Source organism: Poromitra crassiceps (assembly GCF_964638095.1).
Source record: "Poromitra crassiceps genome assembly, chromosome: 13".
In the NCBI taxonomy this organism is placed as follows: domain Eukaryota; kingdom Metazoa; phylum Chordata; class Actinopteri; order Beryciformes; family Melamphaidae; genus Poromitra; species Poromitra crassiceps.
In genome coordinates this window covers 49,556,575-49,577,689 of record NC_139644.1, presented here as the reverse complement: position 1 = coordinate 49,577,689, position 21,115 = coordinate 49,556,575, and the positions used below count along the sequence as shown (strand labels likewise).

The 21,115-nt window shown below is 46.5% G+C and overlaps 3 protein-coding genes across 3 annotated transcripts in view; 2 read left to right on the top strand and 1 right to left on the bottom strand.

The window, feature by feature from the left end:
- Nucleotides 1-11: 11 nt before the first annotated feature.
- Nucleotides 12-3,164, bottom strand: LOC310788621 (H-2 class II histocompatibility antigen, I-E alpha chain-like; the record flags this gene model as incomplete). Its single annotated transcript, XM_083650147.1, has 3 exons — nt 3,064-3,164; nt 2,633-2,914; nt 12-148 (listed from the first exon to the last, which is right to left on the bottom strand). The coding sequence occupies exons 1-3, from the start codon at nt 3,107-3,109 to the stop codon at nt 12-14; spliced, it is 465 nt and encodes a 154-aa protein (XP_083506273.1). The 5' UTR covers nt 3,110-3,164.
- A 3,064-nt stretch (nt 3,165-6,228) lies between these two features.
- LOC310788730 (class II histocompatibility antigen, B-L beta chain-like) lies at nt 6,229-20,336 on the top strand. Its single transcript, XM_083650285.1, has 5 exons — nt 6,229-6,364; nt 13,551-13,811; nt 16,361-16,654; nt 16,757-16,867; nt 19,595-20,336. Exons 1-5 carry the CDS (start codon nt 6,310-6,312, stop codon nt 19,696-19,698), a joined length of 825 nt encoding a protein of 274 aa, XP_083506411.1. The 5' UTR covers nt 6,229-6,309; the 3' UTR covers nt 19,699-20,336.
- The window catches only part of LOC310788620 (synaptosomal-associated protein 25-A-like), a gene marked incomplete at both ends in the record, with an annotated part of 20,954 nt that continues 19,647 nt past the window's right edge, over nt 19,809-21,115 (top strand). Inside the window, one exon of the mRNA XM_083650146.1 lies at nt 19,809-19,814. Within this exon, the coding sequence (XP_083506272.1) occupies nt 19,809-19,814 (6 nt within the window). The remainder of the gene's footprint in view (nt 19,815-21,115) is intronic.

Here is a 21,115-nt window from a genome sequence, read left to right as displayed (position 1 = left end):
AAGGATAGAAATCACAGCTGTGCTCCTCGAGCTTCATGGTTTCCTTTAACAAAGAGGAATGTCCCAGTAGCAACTCCCAGAAGTCCCAGACTCAGGCCAAGTCCACAGAAGACAGCTGGACCAGAACTGGTCTCACCTATGTCAGGCTCTGGGGAGGACAGGAGAAAATAACCACGGGTTACTCAGTTTTCATGTCATGGAAGAGAGCGTTCACTGTCAACCTCCACCTCCCACAAATCCAAAAGCTAATTTAATTTAAAAATTTTAAATGATTATGGAATCGGTTAATTCTAATTATAAAACGGCTCTCTCAAATCAAGCAATCTGATTGGTTCACAGCCATGGTATAAATACCGTATACCACTCCAATAACCCATGGCCACGGGTTATGAGTTGCCATGGCAACTCTCTTACTAAAAGGCTTTGGTTACCTCAAATGACAATGTAAAAAAAAAATGGCGGAGACAGCTGTCAGATCCTTGTGAATCGATCTTCGCTTATAACTTTACTAATACTTCGCAGAAAATTATGTTTTGTACAAGAATAGATGCGGGCTAATGTCTTCTTTGCAAAAAAAAAGGCTATTGAGTGTGTTGTGGCATATATCCCGCTGCTCAGCAGTTATCCCACTCGGCCTGCGGCCTCGTGGGATAACAGCTGATCAGCGGGAAATATTTGCCACAACACACTGGCTCTCATGCTATATTGCTTAAATATAAACCTTTTGATGCATGCTTATGCCATAGTGACATTACTGGAATGGTGAGAAGTAAAGACAAGTCTCAAAATATTCCTCATTCATTTAATCTCAATAACCTTTTTTGAACCCATTTGGAGTGTGCACATATGTCACCATTTGTTCTTTATTGTTCTCATTTAAAGCTGGGCTAGGCATTTAACACATTTCAACCAAATGTTTTGAACTTGTTAAAGCATTACCATGTTTTTAAATAGTTTTGATTGACCAATGTGTTTTCACTACTAGAACAATATGTCAGAAATGAAATGAGTGCAGAATAATTTGAATTAGTGTCAGAAGAACATGTTAGAATGCTGTGACAATGAGCATATTAATCTGTTAAAATTCAATATCATCTCAGTGTGTATGTGGTGGCCCATCATATATTTAAGCAATATAGCACGAGAGCAAGTGTGTTGTGGAGAATATCCCACGAGGCCGCAGGCCTCGTGGGATAACAGCTTATCAGCGGGATATATTCCACAACACCACGCAGCTCGAGTGCTATATTGCTTTCATAAAACGGTTTCCAAGTATAATAATATAATAATAATAATACTATAAGTCCGACTGGCATTGTATTCTGATAGAGTCAGTTGAAACACTACTGTAAGGCGGGACCTCTAGCAAGAAGATAGACGTGCGGGTGATTTGATTGGATCGTTCTGGAGACTGAAGTCGACATTGGCCAATCCTGGCGCTTGCTGAGAAGCTGAGAGCGTTTTGCAAAGCCCGACACCAGAGCCGTATGCCGACACCAAGTAACGTTACGTCTTATTTAGAAATGCGGGGTTAAGAGTGAGGGCGCGCGAGAGAGGGGTTAAGACATTAGCCCGCGTCTATTCTTGTACAAAACATCATTTTCTGCGAAGTATTAGTAAAGTTATAAGCGAAGATCGATTCACAAGGATCTGACAGCTGTCTCCGCCATTTGTTTTTTTTTAAACCAAAGGCTTTTAGTAAGAGAGTTACCATGGCAACCAATAACCGAGTCCAATAACCCATGGCCATGGGTTATTGGACTCGGTTATTGGATTTATACAATGGCTGTGAACCAATCAGATTGCTTGATTTGAGAGAGCCGTTTTATAAATATATTTATAAAATGGCTCTCTCAAATCAAGCAATCTGATTGGTTCACAGCCATTGTATAATTCCAGTAACCGAGTTCAATAACCCATGGCCATGGGTTATTGGTTGCCATGGCAACTCTCTTACTAAGAGAGTAATAATAAGGCTTACCTCAAATGACAACGTAGAAAAAAAAAATGGCGGAGACAGCTGTCAGATCCTTGTGAATCGATCTTCGCTTATAACTTTACTAATACTTCGCAGAAAATGATGTTTTGTACAAGAATAGATGCGGGCTAATGTCTTCTTTGCAAAAGAAAGGCTGTTAACTCCGCATTTAACCCCGCATTTAACCCCGTAACGTTAGTTGGTGTCGGGCAAGCCCTGAGAATGCAACGCTGCGCTCGAGCTGCCTGGGTTTCCAGAAAGCTCTCAGCCAAGCGCCAGGATTGGCCAATGTCAACTTCAGTCTCCAGAACGATCCAATCAAATCACCCGCAGGTCTATCTTCTTGCTAGAGGTCCCGCCTTACAGTAGTGTTTCAACTGACTCTCAGAATACCATGCCAGTCGGACTTATAGTGTTATTATTATTATATTATTATACTTGGAACCCTTTTATAAAAGCAATATAGCACTCGAGCAGCGTGTGTTGTGGAATATATCCCCCTGCTCAGTTGTTATCCCACGAGGCCGCAGGCCGAGTGGGATAACGGGGATAACAGGGGGATATATCAGGGGGATATATTCACCACAACACACTTGCTCTCGTGATATATTGCTTAAATATATTTTTTACTACATTCTGTTTCTGTATTCTCACCCCAAAACCTGGTTATAGGATAGTCCAGCGCCTGGTGTTCCACAGTACAGGTGTAGACGTCTCCTTCTGAGGGGGTGAAGCGCAGGGTGGATAAAACATGGAACGTTCCATCAGGATTAGGCAAGCTTTGGATAAAAGATTCCTCTGCTGTTACTTCTTCATCATTCTTGGTCCACTTGACTTTGATGGAGGGAGGGAAGAAACGGTTGATAAAACAGATGAGAGTATTCTCTACCTCCTTTGTCACTTCATCTCTGGGGTAGAGGATGCTTTCACGTGCATCTGGGGGTTAAATGAACACAGAATGTAATCAACTTTATAGTTTGCATACTTTTGTAAAAGATAGTTCTAAAATGCTGCAGTACCTTTTGGCAACAGTGGATAAATAGTGAACTTTATCACTGACCTGTTGATTCAGTAATTTCACTTACCTCTAGCCTTTCTTACAGCTGACTTGTCTCCTTTCCATAGCTCCATAAATTGTTTGCATTGGTATCTGTATAACACTGCGTATCTGTAGGCCTTGTCAAATTCAAACGAAGATGGCACCCGTTGATCCCAAATAACTTTTCCTTTCTTGAAGTCTGCATAATACACTTCATCTTCATTCAGCATCATAAAGAGTTCAACTTCAGTAATACTTGAGTCAAAGCATCCAAAGATGTGGCAGAACTTAACTTCAGGAAGTTCATAACTTCCTAAAAAGGAATCATTATAACAATCGTTAATAAAGAATGTGATGAAAGGATTATGACAATAATTAAATAAACAATCAATCCATCAACAATTCCATTAGCAATGTATTAGAATACTAACAAAAAAGATTTACACGGCAAGATCTGCTCATTTTGGTCATGTGTGTTTTGATTTAAATCCCACAAGGATTTAAATTGTTTCCAGGATCTTGTTGAGGGAGTAACATTAAAAAGAAGTTTGAAATCACAGAGGAGCAGCAATAGGGAAAAATGCATATAGGCTACTTACTTTCTGCAGAGATGCAAAGAGCTCCAGAGAAAAGAAGAAGGATCTTGAAGTACATGGTCAAGTTAAAGAGCGCTGCAGTAACACTTCTACTGTCTGGTTAGAGAAGGAGGCCACGACTGTGAAGCAACGCAAGTTGTTTTCATTCTATTTTCATCAAAAGTTCCTTCCTCATTCCTACACCCCCAGTTCAGGTGAGGTGATGTGTGTGTGTGTTTGTGCGCGTATGTGTGCGTGCGTATGTGTGCATGCGTGTGTGTGTCTGTGTGCGTGTGTGTGTTTGTGCGCGTATGTGTGCGTGCATATGTGTGTGTGTGTGTGTGTGTGTGTGTGTTTGTGCGCGTATGTGTGCGTGCGTATGTGTGCATGCGTGTGTGTCTGTGTGCGTGTGTGTGTCTGTGTGCGTGTGTGTGAGGCATGAGGAACTACAAACAACCTGTGGCATTTGGCACACATACAAATGAAAAAAACATCACCTCACCTCAGAACTGGGGGTGTAGGCATGAGGAAAGAACATCTAACTTCATGAAAAATAAATTAATGTTTGTTTGTTTGTTTGTTTGTTTGTTTGTTTGTAAGCCAGTTGTAAGTAATCAGTTAAAGTAACATTTGCATTACATATAAAGGGGGACTTACCGCCCAGATTTCTGGCAAAATGGCATGCTGCTTGATTAAAAAAAAGAAAGGCAGCAGATTCCACCCACTAGTTTGTTCCAATGCAAGTTGACTGCAGGTGTAGGTACCAGATCCTCCCCCAGCCTATCAGAGACTCAGGTGTAGGTACCAGATCCTCCCCCAGCCTATCAGAGACTCAGGTGTAGGTACCAGATCCTCCCCCAGCCTATCAGAGACTCAGGTGTAGGTACCGGATCCTCCCCCAGCCTATCAGAGACTCAGGTGTAGGTACCAGATCCTCCCCCAGCCTATCAGAGACTCAGGTGTAGGTACCAGATCCTCCCCCAGCCTATCAGAGACTCAGGTGTAGGTACCGGATCCTCCCCCAGCCTATCAGAGACTCAGGTGTAGGTACCGGATCCTCCCCCAGCCTATCAGAGACTCAGGTGTAGGTACCGGATCCTCCCCCAGCCTATCAGAGACGCAGGTGTAGGTACCGGATCCTCCCCCAGCCTATCAGAGACTCAGGTGTAGGTACCGGATCCTCCCCCAGCCTATCAGAGACTCAGGTGTAGGTACCGGATCCTCCCCCAGCCTATCAGAGACTCAGGTGTAGGTACCGGATCCTCCCCCAGCCTATCAGAGACTCAGGTGTAGGTACCGGATCCTCCCCCAGCCTATCAGAGACTCAGGTGTAGGTACCGGATCCTCCCCCAGCCTATCAGAGACTCAGGTGTAGGTACCGGATCCTCCCCCAGCCTATCAGAGACTCAGGTGTAGGTACCAGATCCTCCCCCAGCCTATCAGAGACTCAGGTGTAGGTACCAGATCCTCCCCCAGCCTATCAGAGACTCAGGTGTAGGTACCAGATCCTCCCCCAGCCTATCAGAGACTTAGGTGTAGGTACCGGATCCTCCCCCAGCCTATCAGAGACTCAGGTGTAGGTACCAGATCCTCCCCCAGCCTATCAGAGACTCAGGTGTAGGTACCGGATCCTCCCCCAGCCTATCAGAGACTCAGGTGTAGGTACCGGATCCTCCCCCAGCCTATCAGAGACTCACCTGCAGGTGTAGGTACCGGATCCTCCCCCAGCCTATCAGAGACTCAGGTGTAGGTACCGGATCCTCCCCCAGCCTATCAGAGACTCAGGTGTAGGTACCGGATCCTCCCCCAGCCTATCAGAGACTCAGGTGTAGGTACCAGATCCTCCCCCAGCCTATCACAGACTCAGGTGTAGGTACCGGATCCTCCCCCAGCCTATCAGAGACTCAGGTGTTTTCTGTCGCGGATTGTAGGTTTTTGGGGTGTCAGCCGGAGTTTAGTCTGACAATGTTGTGCACACCAGATAGTTACTTAGGTTAAGTTAGTTAGGTTAAGTACATACATAAGTGCCTGGTTAGCGAGCAGACGTCAGTATTTGACAAGTTAGCAGCTAAATCATAGATTATTGAAATATATTCCATATTCCAGACTGAAATGCTATAACAGAAGTGGAGTATTGGCCAGGATGACATGAACATTTGGACACTTATTCAGCAGGTATCTCGCATGTTGCATTCAGGTGCACTGTAAAAAAAGAATAAAAAAAACACTTTTTTTTCTTTTGCAATTCCAGCGCGGGCCGCAATTGAGTATCACTGCGCTAGATGATGTGAAGTGGCGGTCGGAAGTCTATCATAAATGCAAAACGCCTCGAGATGTGTCCCTACCAAAGTTAAAAGCAAAGCTACGCCCGACACACAATCACTGCCACCTACAGTATGTGTAACAATAGTCAAAAGACAAAGATGTTGTGTTTTTTGGAGGTGTATCACCTTAAGTTCCTTGATCATGCCTTCACATCTTTGAACACTGAGGTATGAGGAACTATGAACAATTTGATGCATTTGGCACACACACACACACACACACACACACAACATCATCACCTCACCTCAGAACTGGGTGTGTAGGCTGACGAATGAACAGCTGACTAAATGTGATGAAAACAAGTTGGTTCACTTCACAGCAGTGAATAGATTTCTCCTTCTCAAACCATATAGAGAAGTGTTATTACTGCAGCACACTTTAAGTTGTTGACCATGCACTTCAAAATTATTATTCTTTTCTCTGGAGCTGTTTGCATCTCTGCAGCAAGTAAGTAAGCGACAGTTTTCCTTATTACTGCTCCTCTGTGATTTATTTATTTTTTAATCTTCCTACCTCAGATCATGGGCACCTACCTGGCGGTGTTACTCACAATTCTGCAGTGTTAGTCATGATTGTGCGGTGCCCCGTCTATGTGCCGACAGGCCGCAGTGCCGATAGCCCAAATGCAGAACCAGCTGAGCGAGGCGGCGTGCAGCGTGTCGGTGGACCGGCTGGAGCTAACCTCTCCCACCCCCCACGCCTAAACCTAACCTCCCCCAGACCCTAACCCTAAACCTAACCTCTCCCACCCCCCATGCCTAAACCCAACCTCCCCCAGACCCTAACCCTAAACCTAACCTCTCCCACCCCCCATGCCTAAACCCAACCTCCCCCAGACCCTAACCCTAAACCTAACATCTCCCACCCCCCATGCCTAAACCCAACCTCCCCCAGACCCTAACCTCTCCCACCCCCCATGCCTAAACCTAACCTCCCCCAGACCCTAACCCTAAACTCTCCCACCCCCCACGCCTAAACCCAAACTGCCCCAGACCCTAACCCTAACCTCCCCCAGAACCTAACTGTAGAAACGGTTCATAATGGCCCACCGTCAGGCCTGTTCTTGGGGCAGTCGATGCCTACCAGCCGGCGCGCCAACGACGTAATGATGATGACATCATCAACGATGACAATGATGTCATAGCATAGAGTTCACCTGTGAGGTCATCGGCAATGTCAGACATAACACCGATGATGTCATAGCTCCCTCGAACGTTGTGAGATCACCAATGACGTGATGTCATACACAGGAACGCGACCATATAAACAAGTGTTCCGTGACGCTACACCACATCCGAGAGATTCCTGCTTGATTCCTTCGACTTCCATACTTCTTCAGGCATTCTTACTACCCTAATAATGTCAACCATTAGCAAAACCAAACCCGGACCCGAACTGAATCCTAGCCATCTCACAACCGGCCAGGCCCTGGCGACAGACTGCCTTACACCCAGTCATACCAGTGGTATTTCAACCGAGTCCCAGGACCGACCAGTCGGCCCCTATCTCCATCCCCGTGATTCTGACCCATCAGAGCGCGTGAGCCCTCATACACGATCCAGCACACTTCACGAGGCAAGCCCAGGAGCTTTGCCCCCAGCAAGCACACTAGCTTCGCTACAATTTGGTCCTTCGAGCCGGATCCACAAGTCCTCTGACCCACAAGCTTCAATACAATTTGGTCCAGCGAGCGGATCAGAGGACTTGCGACGCTCAGAGATGGAGCAGGAGTCAGGTGAGCTCGCTCTGGTCACGGCACCTCACCGACCAGAGGAGCAACCCTTCCCCCACCAGATCGAATCTGGATACCGCAGAGTATCCAGGGTTCGGAGTAGTACTAAAGGGCCAGACCCCCTACACTCCGACCAGACGATCCAACTGGGGCAGGAACTCATCCGCAGCCACCACCGATTCCTTGCTCAGGTAGCACAACATGAGGCAGATCTAGCCCAGGCAGATCTAGCCCAGATAAGGGTTGAGTTTAAGGCAGATGAAGCTGCAGAGAACCTTATGGAGCTCCTATTGATCAAGTTCAGAGCCCTACCGGCCTCTGGCCACGTTATCGCTAGGAGGAAGGCACAGCAAGCAACATTACATGAAGAGATCCTAAGGATGGAAGCCGTAATGGCGCAGGTCTGTGCTAGGATCCAGGCCGAGGCCCTCCAAGTTAGAGAGCAGATAACTGCTCCAGAGCCAACGACATAAACTACGGAACCCACTGTTCCAGTGCCAATACCACCAACACTCCCACCTAGGACATGTCCACCGACAGAGGTCGCCGACCCTGAGCATGCAATACAGTGCAACGGGGCGGCCGACCCCGCCACTGCGATACACCAGACTCAGGGAGGCATGGCGAACACTGAGACCAACAGCACAGGGCACAGCCAGCCGGACGGCGTCAATCATTCCCACAAGATAGCTGGACACGACAGCTGGGACCCCCCCAGAGGACGGGACCAGCCATCTCAACTACCTATTCCCAGAATTCACCTCCTGGCCCTGCCCGGGCTCATGGAGACAACTCCAGCCAAGGCCTCTAGGGAGGCCAAGAAGTCAGAGCAAGTGGACATGCCTTTGAGGACGGCGAGGCAGGAGCCCCAGATGCTTCACGGGGCGGCCGTCTCCCTCATCGTCTCGCCGGCAATTCGCCCAGAGCAGACCTATGCCACACCGGCGCTCCACGGGGCGGCCAACAAGGCACTAGGGGCAGAGGCCTCCCTCCAACGAGGGCAGACAAATGGCTTCCGCACCGACCCTACGCCACTGAGGTTCCTTGACTGGAAACTCAAGCCACCAGAACCAGAGGCTCCTCACTACCGCAGTAGCTGGGTAGACCCCCGGCTCCTGAGCGGCTCCCGCGCTGACCTCACGCCGCTGAGTTTCCTCAACTGGAAACTCAAGCCCCCAGAGGCCACTACAGCTCACTACAGCAGTAGGATCCCACACACATCCTGGCCAACGAGGACGGTCACCAAATCTTGGCTCTTGTGATGTACGGGACTGGACAACGGCGCGCGGACCCGTGCCTACACCTGGCTGGTGGCCAGGCGGACCACAGCCCCCCTCACTCCCAGAATAATCAACCAAGCCCTGCCTATACCAGGCGGGACTGGAGGGCCATTCCGGCCATTTCTGGAAGAATACAGATTCCCCACAGGAATCTGGGAGCGGCTGTAGAAACGGTCCATAATGGCCCACCGTCAGGCCTGTTCTTGGGGCAGTCGATGCCTACCAGCCGGCGCGCCAATGACGTAATGATGATGACATCATCAACGATGACAATGATGTCATAGCATAGAGTTCACCTGTGAGGTCATCGGCGATGTCAGACATAACACCGATGATGTCATAGCTCCCTCGAACGTTGTGACATCACCAATGACGTGATGTCATACACAGGAATGCGACCATATAAACAAGTGTTCCGTGACGCTACACCACATCCGAGAGATTCCTGCTTGATTCCTTCGACTTCTTCAGGTATTCTTACTCCCTACTACCCCTTCATAATGTCAACCATTAGCAAAACCAAACCCGGACGCGAACTGAATCCTAGCCATCTCACAACCGGCCAGGCCCTGGCGACAGACTGCCTTACACCCAGTCATACCAGTGGTATTTCAACCGAGTCCCAGGACCGACCAGTCGGCCCCTATCTCCATCCCCGTGATTCTGACCGATCAGAGCGCATGAGCCCTCATACACGATCCAGCACACTTCACGAGGCAAGCCCAGGAGCTTTGCCCCCAGCAAGCACACTAGCTTCGCTACACTAACCCTAAACCTAACCTCTCCCACCCCGCACGCCTAAACCCAACCTCCCCCAGACCCTAACCCTAAACCTAACCTCTCCCACCCCCCACGCCTAAACCTAACCTCCCCCAGACCCTAACCCTAAACTCTCCCACCCCCCACGCCTAAACCCAAACTCCCCCAGACCCTAACCCTAAACCTCTCCCACCCCCCACGCCTAAACCTAACCTCCCCCAGAACCTAACCCTAAACCTAACCTCTCCCACCCCCCACGCCTAAACCTAACCTCCCCCAGAACCTAACCCTAAACCTAAACTCTCCCACCCCCCACGCCTAAACCTAACGTCGGCACTGCGGGTGGTCGGCATAGCGGGTAGACCCCGATTGTGCGGTGTTAGTCATCAGTGACATCATCAGTGCAGGGCTGTAGGGCTGGGTTAAAAAACTTGATTCTCCGATTTTTAATCGATTTTTATTTTAATCCAATGATATCGATTCATTTGTCCAGAGATCGATACATTTTTTTTTATAAACATAGGCTATAATATTATAGGCTGGGTGTGGTAGTTAAAACATAGTTTCAAGTTGACGTTTATTTATGTTTGTAATTTAAACAAAAACAAATACTGTAGGCTACATAAATGGAAATGTTTGATCATTAATATCTACTTTTAGAAATTATATAGGCTGAAATCAAATCACTGTGCATAATTGTGAAAGTGTCTTTATTGACAGATGAAAAGTCTGTCTGTCTGTCTGTTTACCCTTTGTCACCACCTGTAGCCTGTACTACGAATGTTGGATAAGAAGATCCAGGATCTGTCCCTTGATCTGGTTTGTCTAAACCAGATCAGCTCGATTGTAGTTAACTTGTACTACGAACCTCGTTTGCCAGTCGTTAACTCGAACCAGGTTTTTCTAATCAAGTTGACTGCGCGTGCACATGAAAATGCCCGTGCACACGAGCTCGTGCCCGCAAAAGAGGCGTGGTTTTTAACAACTAGCCAATCACAATGCAATATGGACCGCTCAGCTCAGAACCGTAGCTTTTACAGCGCCAGACACGCCTATTTCCTCATTCATCAAAGCCATCGACTACTATGTCAGAATCAAAATCCGCATTGGATATTTTTAGTCTGTTCCCGAATGACTGTCTAAAGTTACCACTTTTATTCACATCAGTCATTTATTTGAAGAGCGGTTTCTGCCTCCACGTATCCTACAGCAGCTGAATTCACCCTCTCAATAAACTGCGAGTGGAAGCAATGTGTAGCCTAATGTCTCAGTCCAAAATCCGTAGACCATTTAGGCTCAACGAATAATAATGATGTCATGTTTAGTCGCACTGATTGAATAATTCCTATAGGCTATCAATAAAAAAAAGAATGATAATAAAATTAAAAGAGGCTTCTGAACGACACGGTATGTGCGGGCATAGATTTCATTTATAAAAAATAGCCTATTTTGTGGTCACATATATTGTCAGCAGAGTCGCATATCTCCATATTTCATATAATGATGCTGGAAATATGAAGTTCAATCACATCATACAGGCCAAAAGCAACACTTGCAGCTGCAAAATGCAGGAGTAGGCTAGATATGAATCATCTTAATATGGGATCGCCTGTGTGCAGGTGATCCCATATTAAATTGCTTAGATGTAGTAGGCCAGCATGTAAGCTATGACTATTTCAATTCCAACCCAACGTCAGTCTCAGCCCCATTGCGCACACGGCACCGTGCGCTTTGGAGACGTTTATGTAACCTTTTTATGCCGGTTTAGTGATATTTCTCCACTCACTATTCAGCTGCAATCGATCAGCGGGATCAAACAACGTATCTAGGCTACTTGAGAGCACAAAAATGAATATATAAAAACATATTCCAAAGTGGTATAGGGCTTAATTAAAATAGCCAACAAGTGCAAGGCTTTAGTCCTTGATTAACATTAACATTGATTACCATTACTCATTCAACATTACAATTCGTGCTCCTTCGGGAAACTCATCCAGAAAGGGGTTGGCCATTTTTCCAAACTGCTGATTCGATTGGTTCGTGGGCGGTGGATTTAAGGTCTAATCTTATCCTTGCAACTTAACCTGCTACGGACCAGGTTAAGTGTGAAGCATAAGTTGCTATGGAAATATATGTCGGTAAGAAGTTAACTTGCTTTGTAGTACGGCCAAACCAGGTTTAAACCTGAAGTTACCTCGCTAAACCACTAAACTGGCTTTGTAGTACAGGCCTCTGGTGAGTAAATATATGGGTAACTAAAACCATTAAAATTGACAACCGGTCCGCAACTTTTTTTCCCATGTATCTACCGGTCCTTGGCGCAAACATTTTTGGGAACCCCTGTGTTACATAACTGGACAGTCATGTAATTCAAGTTACAGCTCAAAAAACATGTTTTAGTATCACTAACCAAATCGATATTGAAATTAATCGAATCGAAACGGGATTAATCGATTTGGAACCTTGTGAATCGGAATCGAATCGATTCTTGAAATTTTAACCAATACCCAGCCCTAGTGATTTGTGATGCAAATTGTTACATTGTCAGGCATGTCATAAATCCCACAACATGTTGCGCCCATTCTCCACCCCAGAAATCGAGCATGCAAGATTGCTATCATCATTATCATCATCATCATCATCATTAAAATTGCCTGGGCAGGCGGGGTCACATGACATCATCAGTGATTTGTGATCCAAATCGTGACATCATCAGTGACATCAGAGATGTCATAATTCCCACAACATTCCCACCCATGGCACATCGTCTCCAGATTCTCCACCCTAGAAATCGAGCGCGTGAGACTGCTATCATCATTATCATCATCATCATCATCATTAAAACTGCCCAGGTGGGCTATCTCGTCGAAAGGGCCTTTCTGTGTGGAGTTTGCATGTTCTCCCCGTACCCCCCAGGGGGTTCCTCCGTACATAACCCCCCACTAAAAACATGCAGAAGATCGTCATCCGACCAGTGACGACAACATCTGAAGTTGGTCCAATGATGGTCCAATGATGGTCCCCGGGTGCTGGAAAGAAAAAGCGACCACTGCTCCTGGCCTGCCCCCTGGAGGAAAGGACAAGCCTGGATGGGTCAAATGCAGAAGACATATTTCACCGGCCACCGTCAGCATGAGTGTGTGTTGTGGCCGCATGCATGTGTTGTAGTGTTCGTGTGACAATAAAGACGGGCTTCCGTCTGAAATCGCGTTTATTTTTATTTTTATCGTGTGTTCACGATTTTTTTGTATTAGTCACGATTCTGCGGTGTTAGTCACGTGAGGCAAATCGTGGCATCATCAGTGACATCATCAGTGATTTCTGATGCAAATCATGACATCATCAGTGATGTCATGAATCCCAACATGTTGCGCCCATGGTGCATCGTCTCCAGAGTCTCCACCCTAGAACAGGAGCACGCGCTACACAGAGACATCATCAGTGATTTGTGACGTAAATTGTGACATCATCAGTGACATCTTCAGTGATGTCATGTTCATGTGTTCCTCGGATTATGGTATTTTTACGGGTTGTGCCATTCTGTATTATTGTTATATCATTGGACACATACTGACATTATCAGTGTGCCAGCATCTATTTCCCCGTTTCTTTGCTGTCCTGAACCCGTAGACTCATAAATGCCTCAGGACAGACACTTTGATCCTGTAGATTTTTGTGAAAACATGTATATGGGAATTTTCTTTGTTGTATTGTTTTCTCTCTTCTCAGTTTGAGTGAGTTACATCACTTTCTACTTGAAGTAACGTTATTGATACTAATTTCTTTGAGTAAGTTGTACTAATTATTTATTGTAATTTATTTATATAATTATTAATTTCACATCAATACTTTTTGTGTCCAGTTTTCTCAGATGGAGATTATGTGCAGTCCACCTCATGCTGTACTTTAAAAGGTCCAGGCTTAAAAGATACTGAGTATACCATACGGCATCGTTTTAACAAGAACTTAATGATGCAATACAACAGCACAAGAGGCAATTGGACAGGATTCACAGCCTGGGGAGTGGATCAGGCAAAAATACGGACTAATAATCCTTATGAGCAATTCCAAAGAGCACTTGAGAAGTTGCTCATGTGCAACACATCCAACATGGACGCATTGGGTAAATGTAAAAATGTATTTTCTTGAGTTTGTGATGTAACTGGTTAGGGCTGTTGCTGGCTATGGTTAGAAGATGACAGGGTTGGTAGAGATGAGGCCACCATAGCTTGTCTGGTCTCTCTTTTCCATGTGTGTCTCCTCCTGTGCTCCTTCTCTGTGTCTCTGCTTTCCATAACCTGCTCCCTCTTTCTCATATCTTGTCTGCATGCCTTCAAATTCTGTCTGTTAATGTCTCTCTCCATCATCTTCTCTTTGTTCTTTCTCACCATCTGTATTCACTGCCTGTCCCTTTCTCTGTGACTCCTCACTTGTCTAATTTAGTAAAGTAATTTAAATACAATTATATACTCTTAACAGTACATAAACATAAGCAAAATGTGTTACAATACTATACATGCAATTATACAATATTATTATAGTATAAGTTACACTTTACTATTACATTATAAATATGTGCTTCTGCTGCTGCTGCTGCTGCTGTTGTCCTTGAGAGGGTTCCAGGCAGTCTCCATAGAAAATTCATGAATTGTTCAACTTCAGCATTGCTTTGATTGACAAACAGACAAGGAACCTATAAAGAAGGAAAAGACATCACTCACATCAGTGTTCAGATTTTGCAATCTAACCTTCTACTAGGAGAGGAGGCAATGTGCCTACTGTTTACCTTGTTCTCAGTAGTCTATAAATTCTGGGACGAGATTGGCGGTAGTGGATGCCCTTATAATTGCTAAAGACACTTAAGACCTTCACCCCCACAATGAGACACACCAATTTAGTTATAGTAATAATAGAAAAAATAAATTGTATTCATCAATTGTGATTCATTCAAAATAAACACTGTTATTGTTCGTTCAAGACAATGGACTTGGTTCAGTCTCTGAATCAGATTAGTGCACAATCGGTACGGTTGGATCCAACAAATAAACAATTGTAAAAATAAAATAAAATAAGAAACCCTGAGATCTCAGTAAAAGAAATAGTTAAATGTTCCAGATAGGTCCCACCCCTCCTGTTGGAACGGTAGGTTACTATGAATCCACTGGCGATGTTCACAACTGTGAGGACAGCGAGGACAGCGATCTTGGTCCAGATGAATGGAACGGCGGAGCCCTCTAACTGTTAGAACAGTGTTCTGTTAGAACACTGTTCTAACAGAACAGTGGTTCTCAAATGGGGGTCCGCGGCACTTTGCCAGGGGGTCCGCGAAAAGTTTTCAAGTAAAATTTTTTTTTTTTTATAAAATGCTACATGTTACTTATTCCTTCTCAAACTACTTCCTACATGGTGCTAGTCTATCAAAATATCTTGGCTGTCATTGATTGTGTTGCATAGTGGTTTTCTGTACTGTTGACAAATTGTGATATTGTAAGTCGCTTTGGATAAAACAAAAGTGTCTGCTAAATGACGTAATGTAAATGTAATGTAATAAAAAAATACATATATATTTTTTTTTTGCAAAATCTTCATAGTTCAACGAAAATAGTTTATGCTTTAAATCTAAAATGGTTCATGGATTACATTCTAATAACAAACCTATCAAATTAAAAGTCAAGCACGTTACCGTGGAAACAATTAAGCTTAGCCCAAAATCACAAATCAGAATGAGGGGGTCCCCGGTATATTTTCTATCTTGTAAGGGGTCCTTGGCTGAAAAACATTTGAGAACCTCTGCTCTAACAGAATCCTTCCAGTAGATAATCCACAGAAAAAAACAGCCAGGACGATCAGCAAACAAAAATAAAACAGTCAGTCGAAATCATATGGTTTCCCACGTTGATCCCATCAACTTTCCTATATCTTGTCAAAACTGTTTAGTTATCTTGCTTCAATTCTTATTAATCTCTTTTATTTGATTTTCTTAGACGGAGCCCACTCTGCTGTGTTGGCAGTGTGTGTGGCCAGAGCGGAAGAGAAAGAACGTCTTACACCACAACACCATGGTGATTCTAGGGAGTGTCTCCTAAGTACTAACAAAGAAAAAAACGTTTAGGGAGCGTCTGCAATTATGCCTGTAAATCTACCCAGGGGTTACGAAGCAATTAAGCATTTTTCAATCAAAGGTGAAACAACACAGATACTCTGTACCACTCTGTGATGGTTTATAGTGGGACTTTCCATTTCCCATGCCTGTCCCATTCATTTCAATAGAACTGTCCCCAAAATCTAGCCCCAATGCAAAATGTGAACGCTGTCTGTGGTGAGAGTAATCTCTTCCTTCTATATAGGTTACTTGCACACTGACAGAGAGTAAGCAAAATGTTGCCTTTCTGATCAACTATGTCATATATCATGTTATTTTTGAGGGCTTTAAAACATGACTGACAGATGAATAGATCTGGGGGCCAGGACTATTTTTCTTAAAAAAAAAAAAAAAAAAAATCCTCAATGGTAGATACGGCCATGCTTGGGTCTAGTATTTAGGATGTGGCTAACTGGTTACAACCGGGTCACTCTATTGAGTTGGGCTTTGGGTATTGAGTTGGGCTTTGGGCTTTTGGGAAGCCTTTTCACAGTATAGTCATAATATAAACCTTAACTTGTTTCTTTCAGATGATGTAACAGCCAAGCCCAATGTCAAGCTGAATTCAGTGAAGTTGCCTCATGGTAGACACCCCTCCATGCTTGTGTGCAGTGCGTATGACTTTTACCCAAAACAAATCAGAGTGACATGGTTGAGGGACGGACAGGAAGTGACCTCAGACGTCAGTTTCTCTGAAGTGTGGCCTGATGGGGATTTCTACTACCAGATTCACTCCTACCTGGAGTACACCATCACTCCAGGGGAGAACATCGCCTGCATGGTAGAACACTACAGCCTCTCTGAACCACTGCTTCAAGTCTGGGGTGGGTTCAGTGTGCCAGTGTGTTGATGTATGTGTATGTAGGGTCAGCAAACTGTCAGTAGCCTATGATGTTTATGAAAGCTTATTTTTCTCATTATTTTAGACGCTGACACTTCCCTTCCTGCATCAGAGAGGAATCAAATAATTGTGGGAGGGTTTGGTCTGCTACTGGGTTTTGTCTTTGTGAGCACTGGATTGATCTACAACAAGAAAGGTAAAGACTTCATTTAAAACATATACATTTAATATAATATGCAGTAGTAATATTATAATATAATATAATATAATATTATATTATATTTGTAGCGAAGCTTGTGGGCGTCACAGAACACCTTGTTTATATCCCCGCTTTTGTGACGTCACAACGTTCGAGGAGGTATGACATCATCGGTGTTATGTCTGACATCGCCGATGACCTCACAGGTGAACTCTGAAGTCATCATTAATGATGTCCTCATCATTACGTCGTTGGCGCGCAGGCTTGTGGGCGTCGACTGCCCCAAGAACAGGCCTGACGGTGGGCCATTATGGACCCTTTTCTACAGCCGCTCCCAGATTCCTGTGGGGAATCTGTATTCTTCCAGAAATGGCCGGAATGGCCCTCTAGTCCCACCTGGTATAGGCAGGGCTTGGTTGATTATTCTGGGAGTGAGGGGGGCTGTGGTCCGCCTGGCCACCGGCCGGGTGTAGGCACGGGTCCGCACGCCGTTGTCCAGTCCCGTACATCACAAGAGCCAAGATTTGGTGACTGTCCTCGTTGGCCAGGATGTGTGTGGGAGCTGGGGTCTACCCAGCAACTGCTGTAGTGAGCTGTAGTGGCCTCCGGGGGCTTGAGTTTCCAGTTGAGGAAACTCAGCGGTGTGAGGTCAGCGCGGGAGCCGCTCAGGAGCCGGGGGTCTACCCAGCTACTGCGGTAGTGAGGAGCCTCTGGTTCTGGTGGCTTGAGTTTCCAGTTGAGGAACCTCAGCGGCGTAGGGTCGGTGAGGAAGCAGTTTGTCTGCCCTCGTTGGAGGGAGGCCTCTGCCCCTAATGCCTCGTTGGCCGCCCCGTGGAGCGCCGGTGTGGCATAGGTCTGCTCTGGGCGAATTGCCGGCGAGACGATGAGGGAGACGGCCGCCCCGTGAAGCATCTGGGGCTCCTGCCTCGCCGTCCTCAAAGGCATGTCCACTTGCTCGGACTTGTTGGCCTCCCTAGAGGCCTTGGCTGGAGTTGTCTCCATGAGCCCAGGCAGGGCCAGGAGGTGAATTCTGGGAATAGGTAGTTGAGATGGCTGGTCCCGCCCTCTGGGGGGGTCCCAGCTGTCGTGTCCAGCTATCTTGTGGGAATGATTGACGCCGTCCGGCTGGCTGTGCCCTGTGCTGTTGGTCCCAACGTTCGCCGTGCCTACCTGAGTGTGGGGTATCCCAGTGGCGGGGTCGGCCGCCCCGTTGCACTGTATTGCATGCTCAGGGTCGGCGACCTCTGTCCTAGGTGGGAGTGTTGGTGGCATTGGCACTGGAACAGTGGGTTCCGTAGTTTGGGTCGTTGGCTCTGGAGCCACCGTGCTGACCTGACCCTGGTCTTGGAAGGTGCGGGGCACGGGTGAAATGTTCAGCCGGGGTGTGGCCACCGGTGAAGTGGGTGGCGCCCTCCGGGGCTCCTGCTCAGCTTGGCTCAGGGTTATCTGCTCTCTAGCTTGGAGGGCCTCGGCCTGGAACCTAGCATAGCCTTGCGCCATTACGGCTTTCATCCTTAGGATCTCTTCATGTAATGTTGCTTGCTGTGCCTTCCTCCTAGCGCTAGCGTGGCCAGAGGCCGGTAGGGCTCTGAACTTGATCAATAGGAGCTCCATACAGTTCTCTGCAGCTTCATCTGCCTTAAACTCAGCCCTTATCTGGTCTAAATCGGCCTCATGTTGTGCTACCTGAGCAAGGAATCGGTTTTCCTGGTGGCTGCGGATGAGTTCCTGCCCCGGTTGGATCGTCTGGTGGGAGTGTAGGGGGGACCCCTGAGTACTACTCCCACTGGATACTCTGCTGTATCCAGATTCGATCTGGTGGGGAAGGGATTGCTCCTCTGGTCGGCGAGGTGCCGTGACCAGAGCGAGCTCACCTGACTCCTGCTCCATCTCTGAGCGTCGCAAGTCCTCTGATCCGCTCGAAGGACCAAATTGTAGCGAAGCTTGTGGGCTTGCCTCGGGTGATGCGTGAAGTGGCCTGGGCCTGGCCTGGCTGGGTGTAAGGCAGCCAGTGACCAAGAGTGATCGGTCAGAATCGCAATCAACTTGTAGCGAAGCTTGTGAGCTTGCTGGGGGCGAAGCTTTGGGGCTTGCCTCGTGAAGTGTGCTGGATCGTGGATGAGGGCTCATGGGCTGTGATCGATCAGAATCACGGGGATGGAGATAGGGACCGAGATGTCGGTCCTCGGACGCGGTTGAAATACCACTGGTGACCTGTCCGGGTGTAAGGCAGTCGGTCACCAGGGCCTGGCTGGTTGTAAGATAGCCAGGACTCAGCTCGAGTTCGGAATTGGTTGTGCTAATGGTTGACATTATGAAGGGGTAGTAGGGAGTAAGAATACCTGAAGAAGTATGGAAGTAGAAGGAATCTCTAGGAAAGCGTCACAGAACACCTTGTTTATATCCCCGCTTTTGTGATGTCACAACGTTCGAGGAGGTATGACATCATCGGTGTTATGTCTGACATCGCCGATGACCTCACAGGTGAACTCTGAAGTCATCATTGATGATGTCATCATCATTACGTCGTTGGCGCGCAGGCTTGTGGGCGTCGACTGCCCCAAGAACAGGCCTGACGGTGGGCCATTATGGACCCTTTTCTACAATATTATATTATATAATATTATACAAATAGTAGTATAGATTTATCAAAGGTGGGACCTTAAGTAAAAGTGTTATACATTTACACCTGCAATAATAGCCGTCTTACCCTGATTTCAACAGGACAGGTGTTGATTCCTGTGAGAAACCTCCCTGCAGCTGGAAGGACAGAGCAGAGTGAACTGGTGCTTAGTGTCCCTGGTGATGATGTGATTATGACACCATAGCATAGCACAGACTCAGGGTGCTGTTGAGTCTGTCAATCTGCTGGCTATATGACCCTGAGTTTTACAGCGTTAAAGACCAGGTGAAAAGGCCCATCTGTGAGGGACACACTATGAAGGTACATTTCTCTATAACTGCTGTGGTTCCATGGAATGTCTGTATGTAGGCATTTTTTTAAATCACATTTGCAGTTTAGCTTTGGTGAAAACATTCTGTTTAAATGTAGACAATGTGCTGTTTGTTTTGGTGCAGTCTGACATGCATGCTGATCATCACTAATGCAGGGCTGGGACTTCATTCTTAAACACATTTTCCTATGCACACATTTGGACAAAATGGTGATTTATTGGGGGGCTGAAATTAGTTTTTTGTTATCATATTCTTTGATGTGATTGTATGAATCTGAAGTGATAAATTACATTAGAAGTTGTAAATGATGTAGTGTTGATTAGGTGGAGGATCCTTCTTGATTGGGAGACTCGCCCCCTGTCCCACACACGGTGGATTGCAGATGCTGTGGCTTTATTAAATGAGAAAAGATTAGCTACACCTTGTGTGAGTCGACAGCTCATAAGACCTGGCAACCTTTTCAACCGGGTTGTTCTCAAAGGGAAGCCCCCCTCTCCCAATCATATGTACCAGTCTGACTCAATGCCCCCCCCCCCTTCTCCCAACCAGTCTGACTCAATGCCCCCCCCCCCCTTCTCCCAATCATATGTACCAGTCTGACTCAATGCCCCCCCCCCTTCTCCCAATCATATGTACCAGTCTGACTCAATGCCCCCCCCCCCCTTCTCCCAATCATATGTACCAGTCTGACTCAATGCCCCCCCCCCCTTCTCCCAATCATATGTACCAGTCTGACTCAATGCCCCCCCCCCTTCTCCCAATCATATGTACCAGTCTGACTCAATGCCCCCCCCCCTTCTCCCAATCATATGTACCAGTCTGACTCAATGCCCCCCCCCCCTTCTCCCAATCATATGTACCAGTCTGACTCAATGCCCCCCCCCCCTTCTCCCAATCATATGTACCAGTCTGACTCAATGCCCCCCCCCCCCCTTCTCCCAATCATATGTACCAGTCTGACTCAATGCCCCCCCCCCTTCTCCCAATCATATGTACCAGTCTGACTCAATGCCCCCCCCCCCTTCTCCCAATCATATGTACCAGTCTGACTCAATGCCCCCCCCCCTTCTCCCAATCATATGTACCAGTCTGACTCAATGCCCCCCCCCCCTTCTCCCAATCATATGTACCAGTCTGACTCAATGCTCAAAACTCCTGTCAACTCCTCCAGACTGGGACTGACCTTGTGTCATATCTCTAATGTTGATACCATTTGTTTTATCTATTTTGTTTGAAGTGTATTTTTTTGTTTTGTTTTTTGTGGACTCTGTTAGTTATCTTTCTGTATTG